The sequence below is a fragment of the Vombatus ursinus genome, unplaced genomic scaffold (assembly GCF_900497805.2).
Source record: "Vombatus ursinus unplaced genomic scaffold, bare-nosed wombat genome assembly UNPS02014797.1, whole genome shotgun sequence".
NCBI classification, from domain to species: Eukaryota; Metazoa; Chordata; class Mammalia; order Diprotodontia; family Vombatidae; genus Vombatus; species Vombatus ursinus.
This window is the reverse complement of record NW_020954575.1, coordinates 16,070,734-16,084,603: the sequence shown is the minus strand read 5'-3', so window position 1 is coordinate 16,084,603 and position 13,870 is coordinate 16,070,734. Positions and strand designations below refer to the sequence as shown.

Sequence of the window (13,870 nt, the reverse complement as noted above, 5' to 3'; positions counted from 1 at the left end):
CATACAAATAATATATATGCAGGATAAATTGGAAATAATCAACAGAAGGGAGGCGCCAGAATTAAGAAGGATCTTGTCACCCTCATTAGAATGTGACTTCAGGCATAGACTGTTTTTGCCATTTTTATATATCCTTGGTACTAAGCACAGGGCCTGGCACACACTAAGCAGTTGATAAATGCTTGTTGACTTACTGCTTAATAGGTGCTGCTTGTTCTTGTTGAATTGAGTGGAACCCTGAGATCAGGTGAAGTTGGAATGGTAGGAGAAGGGGTTGAGATTCCAGTGTGTAAGGCTACCCTGGGAGGCAGGGTCTTATCTACTGTTCAACTCAGCTGGGGATGGGGAGACAGTCCCAGCTTCGAGTTGACTGGGGGTGGTGAAAGTTGGTTCGTCTTATTGCTGGGCAGGCTCCTTTAAGGGATAAGGAAACCAGACACAAGGGAGGCGTGGTCACCAAAGGGGTGGGTATTTATAAGAAATGAAAGTGGAAGTACTGATGAGGAGAGAGGTAGGGGATCTTACAGATTGCCTTTCCAAAGAGTGTTGAGACGGAGGGATTTATCCTACATAGTCCACCCTCAGCTCCATTCCTCCACCCCAAATCCTCACCTCCAGGTGGCACCCTGAGCCTTTTCGTTGCCCCTAAGCAGCACAAGAGAAGAACCTCATGGATGAGAAATATAATATGGTAAGTGGTGGGTATGGTGATGGTCGTCAGAATGATAGTCTTCCTGGCTATTGGGATTACAGATTGAGAGAATGGAAAGGGATTATGCTGGGGTTGGGATCAGAAATCAGGCTGCTTATTTTTACCACCACTCCTTTGGCTTCCTTGGAAAAAAAGGGAGAAACAGACTGAGCTCTTGGAGTTCGCCCCTAGGACCTCACCCACACGTGAAATCAACTCCCACACTGGCTCAAATAACATTCCCATACTTAGGGTCTGAAGGTACCTGCCTTACCCTTGACCCTCTGAAGAGAAATATTACTCCCTGAACTCCCCTCTATCCCCACCCAAAACAGTCTAATGACAAAGATAAACATCAATCCTCACTCTCAATTCAATACAATCCGTCTGCATTTCTCCTGTTTTGGGTGTTCTTTCCTAAGGCTAGTTTTTTTTTTTTAAATTTTCAATTAACAGTCATTTATTTTCTCTCCCTCTCCCTCCCTGCTCCCCATCACCTGATGTTAAAGAAAAACAAAACCTTTATCATAAATATGCATAATCATGCAAAACAAATTCCCATGTTGTCTGCAGCCAAAGATGTATGTTGCATGGTGTATATTAAGGCCATCTGTCTCTCTGTTAGGAGATGAGTAGCATTTTTCATCATTAGACCTCTAAAATTGTGGTTGGTCATTGCACTGATGAGACATAAGTCTTTTAAAGTTGTTGGTCTTTATGATATTATTATTATATAAACTGTTCTCTCGGTTCTGCTCACCCCACTCTGCATCAGTCGTAGCATAAGTGTTGCCAGGTTTCTCTGAAACCATCCCTATATCACTTCTGTACGAGAGTATGCCATAATTTGTTCAACCAGTCCTCAATGGATGGACACCCCTTTAGTTTCCAATTCTTTGTCACTTCAAAAAAAGCTGCTATAAATATTTTACACCTATAGGTTCTTTTCCTTCTTTCATCTCCTTTGGGCATAGAACTGGTAGTGGTATTTCTGGGTCAAAAGGGCATGAACAGTTTACAGAAATTTTTGCACATAGTTCAAAATTGATTACCAAAATAGTTGGACCAATTCAACCAACAATTTCTGCTTAACTACTTATATAACAGGCAAGTCATTCAGCATCTTTGGTCCTCATTTTCTTCATTTGTAAAATGAAGAGGTGATGATTAGATCATCGGCTTATAGACTGAATGCTAAAAGAGACCTTATGAGGCCATCTAGTCCAATCACCTCATTTTACAGATGAGGAAACTGAGACTCAGAGACATTAAGTGACATACCCAGGGTCTCAGGCAGGATTTGAACCCAGGTCTTCCGAAGTCCAAGTTCAGTGATCTATTAACTATGCATTCTGCCTCCATGGTCCCTTCTACCTCTGACTATGATGCTTTGTGTGCATATCTTGCCACAAAATGAAACCACCAGCTTGTAAACTGCTTGAGGGACCATGTTTTATATAGTGTCTAAATCCTACAGAGTGCCTTATGTGGTGTTTGATGGACAGTAGGCACTCAATAGCTGCTTGTTGATTTATTGACAAGGATCAGCTGCTGTCTGAGGCTGTTTGGGAAGCAGAGACGCGGAGACCTCAGGAGGACACTCTGAGGTGGAGACAGAAGCTTCAGGTGAGTCCCAGTGATGGGCAGGAGAGGGAATGGATTGTGTTTCAGGTGGGACTTTCCAGAGGGGGGAACCTTTTCCTTGGGTTGGTACATTCTTTGGAAAGGCAGGTGGTTAATTCATCATCGCCTCTCTTCCCCTCTCCTCCTTATTGAGCAGGAGCTCTGCTCCCTGAAGGAAGAACAGGAAAGGCTAAAGCTGAGAAAGGAGGAGCTAAAGCAACTCCAGACAAAGCAACGTGCCCACCAGAAGAAGGAGGTAAAGCAGGGGGCAGACAGCAGGCAGAAGGGAGGGGGCTCAGGAGGGAAGGGTTTTTTTTCCTTCTCTCTTCTCTCCCTCACATCCAGTCAGGTGCCCAATCCTGTCAGTTCTCTGTCGGAAAATCTCTCTCATCCACATAATTTCTATTATCCCGGCTACCACCCTCTTTGGGTATCTTACAACCTCTTTCCTGGACCATAGTACAGTTATCCCTTCCACATTGTGAGTGGTAGGGGTACAGCACCCCTTTGATTTGCAAAATCTGTGTAAAGTTTTTTGGCCTTCCCTCCATCCTAGAGAAGTCAGAATTTGTTCTTTTTCTTTTATGGGATATTTACAGTACCTTATTGTAAATTTTGAGTTAAGTATTTGTTGAGAGGCTCTATGCCATCTGTGGGCCTTCAAGTGTCCTCTGCAGCTTCCACAAAACTCCCCAAAATTCCCAATTAATTTCTTATGCCAACCTCAAAATATAGCAAAACCCACGTTGGGGAAAGTCGCTATGTGAAAGGGATAACTAATAGCCTCTCAGCTGGTGTCCCTCCCTCCCAGGTTCTCTCTTCAGCTGGGATGCCCAGAGGAGCTTCCTAATTCATTGTTCTGAATATGCTTCTTCCCTGCACAATGCTTCTCCATCCCCTACTGAATAAAATATGAACCCCTTAGCTTGACTTTCAAGGCCTTCTGCAGTCTGGGTCCAGCCTCCTGCTTTAGCTTTCGTTCACAGAGCTCTCCATCACCTGCTCTATGTTCCAGCCAAACTGAACTACTTATTATTCTCCTTTATTGGAGGATCTTAACCTAGGGTTCAAAATTTTTTTTTTTTAATATTTTAACTCTTTTAGTATGATTGGTTTCCTTCATAGCCCTACGAATTTTATTTTATGCATTTAAGAACGTTATTCTGAGAATTTCACCCCGCCCCAGAAGGGGTCCCTAGGCTTTACCAGGCCACCCAAGGGGGCCATGACACCAAAAGGTTCAGAACCATACCATCCTAGCCTACTCTTTGCCCTCTTAGAGGCCAGCTATAGAAGGGCCTCCCCTCACATTCTCTCTTGTCAAAATCTCTCTTCCTTTAAGATTCAGTGCAAGTGTACTGATCCCTTGGCTAGAAGTGATCCTTCCTATCCTGGTCTCTCTTTGATTTCTCCTGTATACTTTTTTCTCCTATATACCTTTTTCTAACTTTTATGATAACAACTGGTGTATTTGTATACATGTTTCATATCCCCTACTAGAGTCTAAGATCCTTGAAGGCAAGAACTGTGTGGTAGTTTGTGGTTGATTTTCATCTTTGTCTCTCCCATGATGCCTTACAATAGGTAGGCATAGGTAGTCGCTATGTGAAAGGGATAACTAATAGTCTCTCTCTCTCTCTCTCGATTTTAATCACTGAATTGTTCACATAACTTACGAGGCCAAGGGAGCGACATAAGAATTAGGAGCAATGGCCAGAAGTTGGTTGACAAGAGGGAAATTTAGACCCAATATAAGAAGGAGAATCTTCCTTAAAATTAGGGTTATCCAAAAGTAAAATGACTTGTTTCCCAGAAGAACAAAGTTCCTCCTACTCAAGTAAAGGCTGGATGACCACTTGTCAGGTATGTTGTTGACGGGATTCTTTGTCAAGCATAGGTTGGGCTAGATGGCTTCTGAGGTCCCTTATGATCCTGAAATTCTGTGGCTTGGTAAAAGCTCTTCTATTCTCGTGCATTAGATTGGAAGTCAGAAGACGTATAATCAAGTCATCAAGTCTGAGCTTTGTGACTGCGGCCATGCTTCTTTCTTTAAAGAAAAAATTATATATATATATGTATACATATATATAGATATAATATATATATGTATACATAGATATCTTTTGTTTTTACATTGCCTCCTATATTCCAACTTCTCCCCACTCCCAGAGAATCATCTTTTATGACAAATTCTTTTTTTTCTTTTTCTTTTTCTTTTTTTTAAGGCAATTGGGGTTAAGTGACTTCCCCAGGGTCACACAGCTAGTAAGTGTCAAGTGTTTGGTCTGAGGTCGGGTTTGAACTCAGGTCCTCCTGACTTCAGGGCCGGTGCTCTATCCACTGCGCCACCTAGCTGCCCCTTACTAAATTATTTTTAAAAGAAAAAAGAGAAAGAAAAATTCAGCAAAACTCACCAGTACTTCAAAAAAAATCTGGCATTATATGTAATATTCCATACCCCTGTATCTCTGAACTCTGCAAATGAGTACAGGCAGGTGCCTTCTCATATCTCTCCTTTGGGGCTAGGAATTCTTGAGCATTTTTTCATTTAGTTTTATTTTTATAAATACATTTTTATTGATATCTTTTGTTTTTACATTGCTTAATTTTCTCCTAGTGTCCTTCTTCCTTTCACTCCCAGAGCTTGTACAATGAAGAATATATTTTTTTAATTTTTTTTAACATTTTTATTTAAAGTTTTGAGTTCCAAATTCTATCTTTCCCTTCCTCTTCTCCCCCTTTCCTGAGACAGTAAGCAATCAGATATAGGTTATATATGTGCAATTATGTAAAACATTTGCATATTAGTCATTTGGTACAAGAAAACTTAAAAGGAAAATAAGAAAGAAAGGAAGTGGAAAATAGCATGTTTCAGTCTATATTCAATCAATATCAGTTCTTTCTCTGCAGGTAGATAGTATGCTTCATCATTAGTCCTTTGGGATTGTCTTGGATCCTTGTATTGTTTTTCGTCGAACAGTATTGCTGTTACTGTGTACAATGTTCTTCTGGCTCTGTTCGCTTTACTATGCATCAGTTCCTGTAAGTCCTTCTAGGTTTTTCTGAAATCATCCTGCTTGTCATTTCTTATAGCACAATAATATTCCATTACAATAATATACCACAGCTTGTTTAGTCATTCCCAACTGATGGGCATCCTCTTAATGTCCAATTCTTAGCTGCCACAAAAAGAACTGCTATAAATATTTTTGTACAAATTTTGTACAAATTTTCCATTTTTTGGATGTCTTTGGGATATAGACCTAGCAATGGTATTGCTGGATCAAAAGGTATGCACAGTTTTATAGTCCTTTGGGCATAGTTCCAAATTGCTCACCGGAATGTTTGGATCAGCTCACAACTCCACCAACAGTGCATTAGTGTCCCAGTTTTCCCGCATCCCCTCCAACATCCAACATTTTCCCTTTTTGTCATATTAGCCACTCTGATAGGTATCAGGTGGTACCTCAGAGTTGTTTGAATTTGCATTTCTCTGATCAATAGTGATTTAGAGTATTTTTTTCATATGACTATAGATAGCTTTGGTTTCTTTGTCTGAAAACTGCCTGTTCATATCCTTTGACCATTTATCAATTGGAGAATTACTTGTATTTGTATAAATTTAACTCAGTTCTCTATATTTAAGAAATGAGGCCTTTATCAGAGTTACCTGTTGTAAAAATCCCCCCCACCCCATTTTCTGCTTTTCTTATAATTTTGGTTGCATTGATTTTGTTTGTACAAAACCTTTTTTCTGTTATATAATCAAAATTATCTATTTTACATTTTTTAATGCTCTCTATTTCTTCTTTGATCCTAAATTCTTCCCTTATCCATAAATCTGACATATAAACTATTTCATGCTCTTTTAATTTGCTTATAGTATCACCCTTTATGTGTAAATCATGTACCCATCTTGACCTTATCTTAATATATTGTGTGAGATATTGGTCTGTAACAATTTCTGCCATACTGTTTTCCAGTTTTCCCAGAAGTTTTTGTCAAATAATGAGTTTTTGTTCCAAAAACTTGGATCTTTGGGTTTATCATATGCTAGATTACTATGTTCATTTATTATAATGTAATTTGTACCTACTCTATTCCACTGACCCCCTACTGTTTCCTAGCCAGTACCAGATTGTTTTGACAATTACCACTTTATAATACAGTTTGAGATATGGTATGTATGGCTAGACCACCTTCTTTCCCATTTATTTTTCATTGATTCTTGATATCCTTGAGCTTTTGTTCTTCCAGATGAATTTTATTATTACCTTTTGTAACTCTATATAATAATTTTTTGTTAGTTGGATTGGCATGGTACTGAATAAATAGATGAATTTAGGTAGAATTGCCATTTTTATTATATTAGCTCAACCTACCCATGAGCAATTATTATTTTTCCAGTTGTTTAGCTCTGACTTTATTTGTGTGAAAAGTGTTTTATCGTTGTGTTCATATACTTCCCAAGTTTGTCTTGGCAGATAGACTCCCAAGTATTTTATATTGTCTACAGTTATTTTAAATGGAATTTCTCTTTCTATTTCTTGCTGCTGAACTTTTTTGGTAATGTATAGAAATTCTGATGATTTATGTGGGTTTATTTCATATCCTGCAACTTTGCTGAGGTTGTTAATAATTTCAAGTTGTTTTTTAGTTGATTCTCGAGGATTTTCTAAGTATGACATCATATCATCTGCAAAGATTGATTGTTTTGTTTCTTCATTGCCTATTCTAATTCCTTTAATTTCTTTTTCTCTTATTGCTATAGCTAACATTTCTAGTATAATATTAAATAATAGAGGTGATATTGGGTGTTCTTGCTTCACCCCAGTTGTATTGGGAAGGCTTTTAGCTTATCCCCATTACAGATAATGCTTGCTGATGGTTTTAGATAAATATTGCTTATTATTTTAAAGTAAACTCCTTTTATTCCTGTGCTCTCTAGTGTTTTTAGTAGGGATGAGTGCAATATTTGGTCAAAGGCTTTTTCTGCATCTATTGACATAATCATATTATTTCTGTTAGTTTTGTTATTGATGTGGTCAATTATGCTGATAGTTTTCCTAATATTGAACCACCCTGCATTCCTGGTATAAATCCCACCTGGTCATAGTGTATGATCCTTGTGATATATTGCTGTAATGTCTTTGCTAGTATTTTATTTAAAATTTTTGTATCAATATTCATTAAGGAAATTGGTCTATAATATTCTCTGTTTTGGCTGCTCCTGATTTAGGTATCAGCATCATATTTGTGCCATAAAAGGAATTTGGTAGGCCTCCTTCACCTATTTTTCCAAATAGTTTATAGGGATTAATTGTTCCTTAAATGTTTGGTAGAATTCATTTGTGAATCCATCAGGTCCTAGGGATTTTTTCTTAGAAAGTTCATTGATAACTTGTTCAATTTCTTTTTCTAAGATTGGGTTATTTAAATATTTTATTTCTTCTTTTATTAATCTGAGTAATTTATATTTTTATAGATATTAATACATTTAATTTAGATTATCAAATTTATTGGCATATAATTGAGCAAAATAGCTTTTAACAATTGTCTTAATTTCCTCTTCTTTGATGGTGAATTCACCTCTTTCATTTTTGATGCTAATAATTTGGTTTTCTTCTTTTCTTTTTTTAATCAAATTAACCAATGGTTTATCTATTTTATTGTTTTTTTTTTCATGAAACCAGCTTCTAGTTTTATTTATTAGTTAAATGGTTTTCTTTCAATTTTATTCATCTCTCCTTTGATTTTCAGGATTTCCAATTTGGTGTTTAATTGGGGATTTTTAATTTGTCCTTTTTCTAGTCTTTTTTTTTTTAATTGCATGCCCAATTCATTGATCTGCTTTTTCTTTATTTTATGGATGTAATCAATTAGAGATATAAATTTCCCCCTAAGTACTACTTTGGCTGCATCCCATAAATTTTGATATGTTGTCTCATTGTTGTCATTTTCTTTAATGATATGTTTCTATGACTTGTTCTTTGACCTACTCCTTATTTTGGATTAGCTTATGTAGTTTTCAATTAAATTTCAAGCATTGCAATAGCTATTTTCTTTTCTTTTCTTTTTTTTCTTTTTGTCAATTGGGGTTAAGTGACTTGCCCAGGGTCACACAGCTGGTAAGTGTCAAGTGTTTAGTCTGAGGCTGGATTTGAACTCTGGTCCTCCTGACTTCAGGGCCAGTGCTCTATCCACTGCACCACCTAGCTGCCCCACAATAGCTCTTTTCTTTATTGACTTAGCTGCTTGCTTTCTCTGGAGGTAGGCTTCCCTTCTGGCTTGTCCCGTTGGCTTCCCCTAGGTGTGGGATTTAGCTGCTTCTTCCCAGCTCCAGGGTTGGGGCCTTGCTGCTGGGTTGCTATGGAAATAGGGTCTCTCTACTGGTAGGTCCCAGAGGCGGGGCTTCACTACCGGTTAGCAATTGGGTCAAGGCCTCGCTGGTGGCTTGTGATGGGGGTGGGGTCACTGGGGTGGCAGCTTGCTGTAGTGCGCAGACTGCTCACTTGCCTAGGGGGCTGCTGGTTTGCAGGAGGGTAGGACCTCTCTGGTGGGTTCTTGGAGGCTTGGAGCCTTGCTGCAGGCCTCCTGCTGTGAGGCTGGCTGCTGCTGCTCATGGACCTCACTCACCTCCCACCCCAATGAGATTACCAAAATTTAAAAAAAATGAAGGTGAGGCAAGAATTCTGCAGAGGATGCTGCACGCAAGAAAGACATCCCAAGCATGGGTAACAAACAGCATGGGCAGAAGGACAGAGATGGTTAAGAATAGACCATGTGTTGAGAGACTGGAAGCATCTAGGTTGGCTAGAGTTTGGAACAGGAGTCTCCAAACATTCTTGATCTTTTTTTCATTTTCTTAGTCATTGATTCTTACCAGTTAAACATTTTTGAGCATGGAGCTCCAAGATGTATAATATTTATAAATTATGGACATAAAAATATACACAAAATAGATTCTGAAAAGGTTGAGCTAAAGATGAAATTGACATTTTAATTTTTTCAAAATTTAAAAAATGTTTCAAAAAATTGTTTGATAATACAAAAAGCCTTTTTGCACTCCTTAAAAATCTGTTTTTTTTTCCTAGAGAACAATTTTAGTGACTGTTTCATTATTTTTGAAAATTTTGGCTTAACACTTGATGATGAAGTGATTTGAAGGATCATAAGAGAATAGATTTAGATCTTGAAGGAATGTTAGACCCTTCCTTTAACAGATGAGGAAACTGAGGACCATAAAAGTGAAGGGGCTTACCCTGGATCGCACAAATAGTAGGTGGCCACGGATCTAAAGGACAGTCTACTAATTTCAAAAAGCTCTGATTGTAAGTTCACACTTGGTTTTAATGTCTATCATAGTTGAAAAAGATCTCTCACTGTGACCCAAAGATCCCAACAGAAGAAGGACATCCCTGGGTGCACTTGCCAAGTTCTGATATAAAATTTTCCAACCCCCAAACTACTTATGAAATGATTTTGCTTAAAATTTGGTTAGTAAATTTCTACCTTCCTTGATATTAGGAATGGGGAGGTCAGGTCCTGGTCCAGAGGATCTCTTTTCCAGTTGGGAAGAAGGAGGTAGTAGCAGATGGCAAGATGCCCAGCTAAGCCCTGGTCCTTTGGTGGTGGGTGACCTTCATTTGCTTCCAAGCTCACCAATGGGTTTGCATAACATAGATCAGGTCCTATAGCAGATCCTAGAGAGTTCTGGGCTTGGTTACTTAAACCTCAAACCTCAAGCCAACACGGCGGCCTCTTGCTGGTAACTCGCTCCCACTTTTGACACGTCCATGCTACTCTTCCCCTGTTGGCACGGCTTCCCTTGTTCTCTTGGAGGTAGGAGGGAAGAGAGAGGAAACTGAGTAGACAAAAGGGAGGTTACATCCATGGGGAAGCATTTCCCCCATCCCAGGCCAGCCTGGCTGACTGAGCTCATGGAGAACCCCTTCCCCTAGGATTCCACAGATCATGCACCTCCTCTGTCCCAAGTCCTAGAACCCATATCCCATCTATCTTCCTATGAGGGTGAGGCCCTGCAAGAGTCCCCACTTTCAGAGAAAAGCAGGGTCTGCCTGTCCCCACTGCAGTCCATCCATCATCTCAGTGGGGTCCTAGAAGAATGAAGAGCCCTGGCCAGGAGACATGCAAGGTATCCCCTACTGCTGTAGTGGCACAGGGAAGTGAGGAAGGGATGCACAGAGATTAGGTGGGGAATGACCTCCTGCCTGCCTGGGGACGATCAGTTGTGGCTGCCCTTGGGACAGGAAGAAGGAAGGAGAGCAGCGGAGACAAGTTCAAGCTTGCTGAACTGCTGTGTGGCTTTCTTTGGAGCTTAAATATTTTCTTTGCGTACCTCCATGGATCATCTTGCACACCTGGGGTGCCCCACTTTGGAGGGGACTGCCACAAAGTAGAAATAATAGGAGAAAACCATTTCCCAGTAAATAAATGGTCAGAGGATATGAATAAACGGCCCGGGGCGGGGGGAGGTTGGAAAGTATTAGCAGCCCTACACATGAATACTCCAAATCATTAATAATAAGAGAAATACAAATCATAACAACCTTGAGGTTTCACCTCATACCCCTAAATTGCCGCATTGTCAAAGATGACAAAAGATGGGAATAGTCAACATTGGAGGGGTTGTGAGAAGACAGGCACACTCATGCATTATTGGTGGAGTTGTAAAGTGTGTAAGTGTTTAGTTGTTTTCAATCATGTCTAACTCGTCTGTTTGGATTTTCTTGGCAAAGATACTGGAGTGATCTTACCATTTCCTTCTCCAAATTATTTTAAGTGAGGAAACTGAGGCAAACAGGGTTAAGTGACTGACTTATTTATCATTATTTAAATTATTTGAAAAATAAGAAAATAATCTTTAAAATCTGGGTGTATTGCCCAGATTTCAATATGCACATGTTGCATGGTGCCTGACTCATAGTAACAGCTTAATAAATGCTAACTGATTGGTTTATTGGGTGGACACCCTGTGATTAACCTTTTTTGTATCATGTACCCCTTCCCTCCCCCTTGGCAGTCTGGTGAATCCTAGGGACCCCTTCTCAGAATAATGTTTTTAGAGGTACAAAATAAAATACTTAAGATTACAAAGGAAACCAATTCTATTGAAATAAAGATGTCATTTATTTTCCCATCCAAGTTCATGGATTCTTTGAAAGCTATTCCTAGACCCCTTGTGGAGCTGCATATTCCACCGGAGAGCTAGTCCAACCATAGGTCAATGCGGAGCAAAAAAGGACTGTTGGACAGTGGGTTGGACATAGAATTGAAGAGGAGGAGGAGGGTGAGCTGGATTGCTTTTAAGACATTACAGCACTCCATGCCTATACCCTTCTTTTCAATACCAACACACAGCTAGTAAGTGTCAAGTGTCTGAGACCAGATTTGAACTCAGGTCCTCCTGACTCCAAGGCCAGAGCTCTGTCCACTGCGCCACCTAGCTGCCCCTGGTATTGTCCTATAGCAAAAAGACATGGTGCTCCACTGCTTCCAAAAAACTAAAGATGAGAATCACAGCAAGAGAGGCAGGGGCAACATAGAACCAATGAGGAACTCCAAAGAAGAGCGGAGTAAAGGAAGTCATCAAACATTGTATGACAGGAAGAGAAGATGAAGTGGCCATGTGGCCAAAGAGGGGAGACTGATAGGTGGACTGCCATAGTGCTCCACTGGAACCCCCTTATGTCAGGAGAAAGCAGGGAAGGCCTCCAGCACACTGGGTGGACCTCCTGTGATGGACTTTTTCAGAAACAAACAAGAGTTGCACTGGATAGACAGCGTTGTGATTTATATAGTTGGAAGGAACTCTTTGAATTGGTGAGGTCACAGATCCATTTGAGATACCAGAGGGATCACCAAAAGGGACCTCAACTGAATGGGGCGCATCCCCCTCTGGAGCGAAGTGGAAGAGTAGAAATGACCTGACTCCCTTTTATCTGGCTCTCCTCCCCATCTTCAGGTCCCCTTCCCAGTGCCTCAGGCAGTCGTAGTGTTCCAAGGACAGACAAAGAAGGAAAAGGAAGTGTCTGAGACCTTCTTTTCCAATCTTCGTATCCATTATCCCCTGCCTGGGAGTTCAGCTTTGGTCACCTTTGAGGACCCTAAAGGTAGTAGAGGAACACGGATGAGAGAGGGATTGGGTTGGGTGAGGAATTGGGGGGTGGGGTGGCTTCTCAAAGTGAAGTGCTGACCCTGTCCATCCTTGTCTGCCCTCCAGTGGCAAAAGGTCTCCTGCAGCACCAAGAGCATAATGTCATCTTGGAAGAATGCCGGCTTCGAGTCCGAATCCAGCCTGTGGAATTGCCTGCTCTCACCAGCATCAAGGTTCTAAGAGTTCAGCGGGGTGAGGTTCTAAGACACCAGTAGGATCAGGCGAGCCTATTCTCTGCCATTCCGTTCCCAGGTGCTGACTTGGTTATGCAGCTATAAGGTGCTAATCATCGGGCTGCCCCCTGCCCTAAAGCTGAGTGAAGACCAGCTGTTAGACAAGTTGGAGCTTTTCTTCAGCAAACCCTCGAATGGAGGTGGTGAGGTGAAGATGCGGGAGCTGCTTCCAGGGGCGGCTGTTCTGGGCTTTACTGATGACAAAGGTAACGGGAGAGGTCTGGAAACGGCGGGGGCTTCACTGTGTAACTGAGGGAGGTAGAGACTCAGGGATCTCAGGGCTAAGGAGCCTCCCCTTCATTTGTTCCCGACCCAGTGGCTGAACGCCTGGCCAACATCCACCACTTCATGATGACCTTGGGTGGTGCTGAGGTTCCTTTGAGGGTCTTTCCTTATGTCAGTGGGGACATCCAGGAGATGGAGGTAAGACGGGGGGGGGGGGAAAGAGGATGAACAGGAAAAAGTGACAATCCTAGAGGCTGGCCTGGGGATCTCATCGAAGGACCTAACACCGTTCTAGTCCTGGGGGCCCCCATCTCCCTATCCGCTCCTGATCCTCCATGTATATATGTGTTTTCCAGATAAGTCGCTGCTCGGTCCCCCACTCAGTGCTGGTGGTTAATATCCCAGACGTCCTTGATGGGCCAGACCTTCAGGATGTCCTCGAAATCCATTTCCAAAAGCCAACTCGAGGTGGGGGTGAGGTGGAATCATTGATGTTTGTGGCCCCTGGGACACAGGGCCTGGCCCTTTTCACCCCCGAGTAGGGTTAGCCAGCCACAAGCTCTCCTCGTGGCTTCTCATTGTACCTTATCGTCCCAGATTTTGCATCTGTTAAAGGGGGAGGGGAGAGGTCTTCATTCCCTTCTCTCCCTCCAAAGCATTAAACCCCTTTGTGCTATGGAATATAAGACCCGACAACACCATGTTTTCATAGTATTTCACTCAAATGTGATTGCGGGGTAGGGATGAAGAGGGTTTTTTGCCCCTTTTTACATACCCAGCGTTTAGCACAGTGCCTGGCACGTAGTAGGTGCTTAGTAAGTGGTGTTTTTAAAACTCTGCTGGCACATAGTAGGTACTTAATAAACACTTTTGACTGTGTGAGTAGGAGAATAAATGCAGCAGCCTCTAGGGCTAAAGGCC

General features: G+C 41.2%; 1 protein-coding gene across 1 annotated transcript; it reads left to right on the top strand.

Moving 5' to 3' along the window:
- Nucleotides 1-492: 492 nt before the first annotated feature.
- On the top strand, nt 493-13,645 carry IFI35 (interferon induced protein 35). The gene is made up of 8 exons (XM_027870261.1): nt 493-691; nt 2,234-2,317; nt 2,472-2,570; nt 12,300-12,447; nt 12,558-12,664; nt 12,744-12,930; nt 13,041-13,147; nt 13,306-13,645. Exons 1-8 carry the CDS (start codon nt 671-673, stop codon nt 13,489-13,491), a joined length of 939 nt encoding a protein of 312 aa, XP_027726062.1. The 5' UTR covers nt 493-670; the 3' UTR covers nt 13,492-13,645.
- The last annotated feature ends 225 nt before the right edge of the window (nt 13,646-13,870 follow it).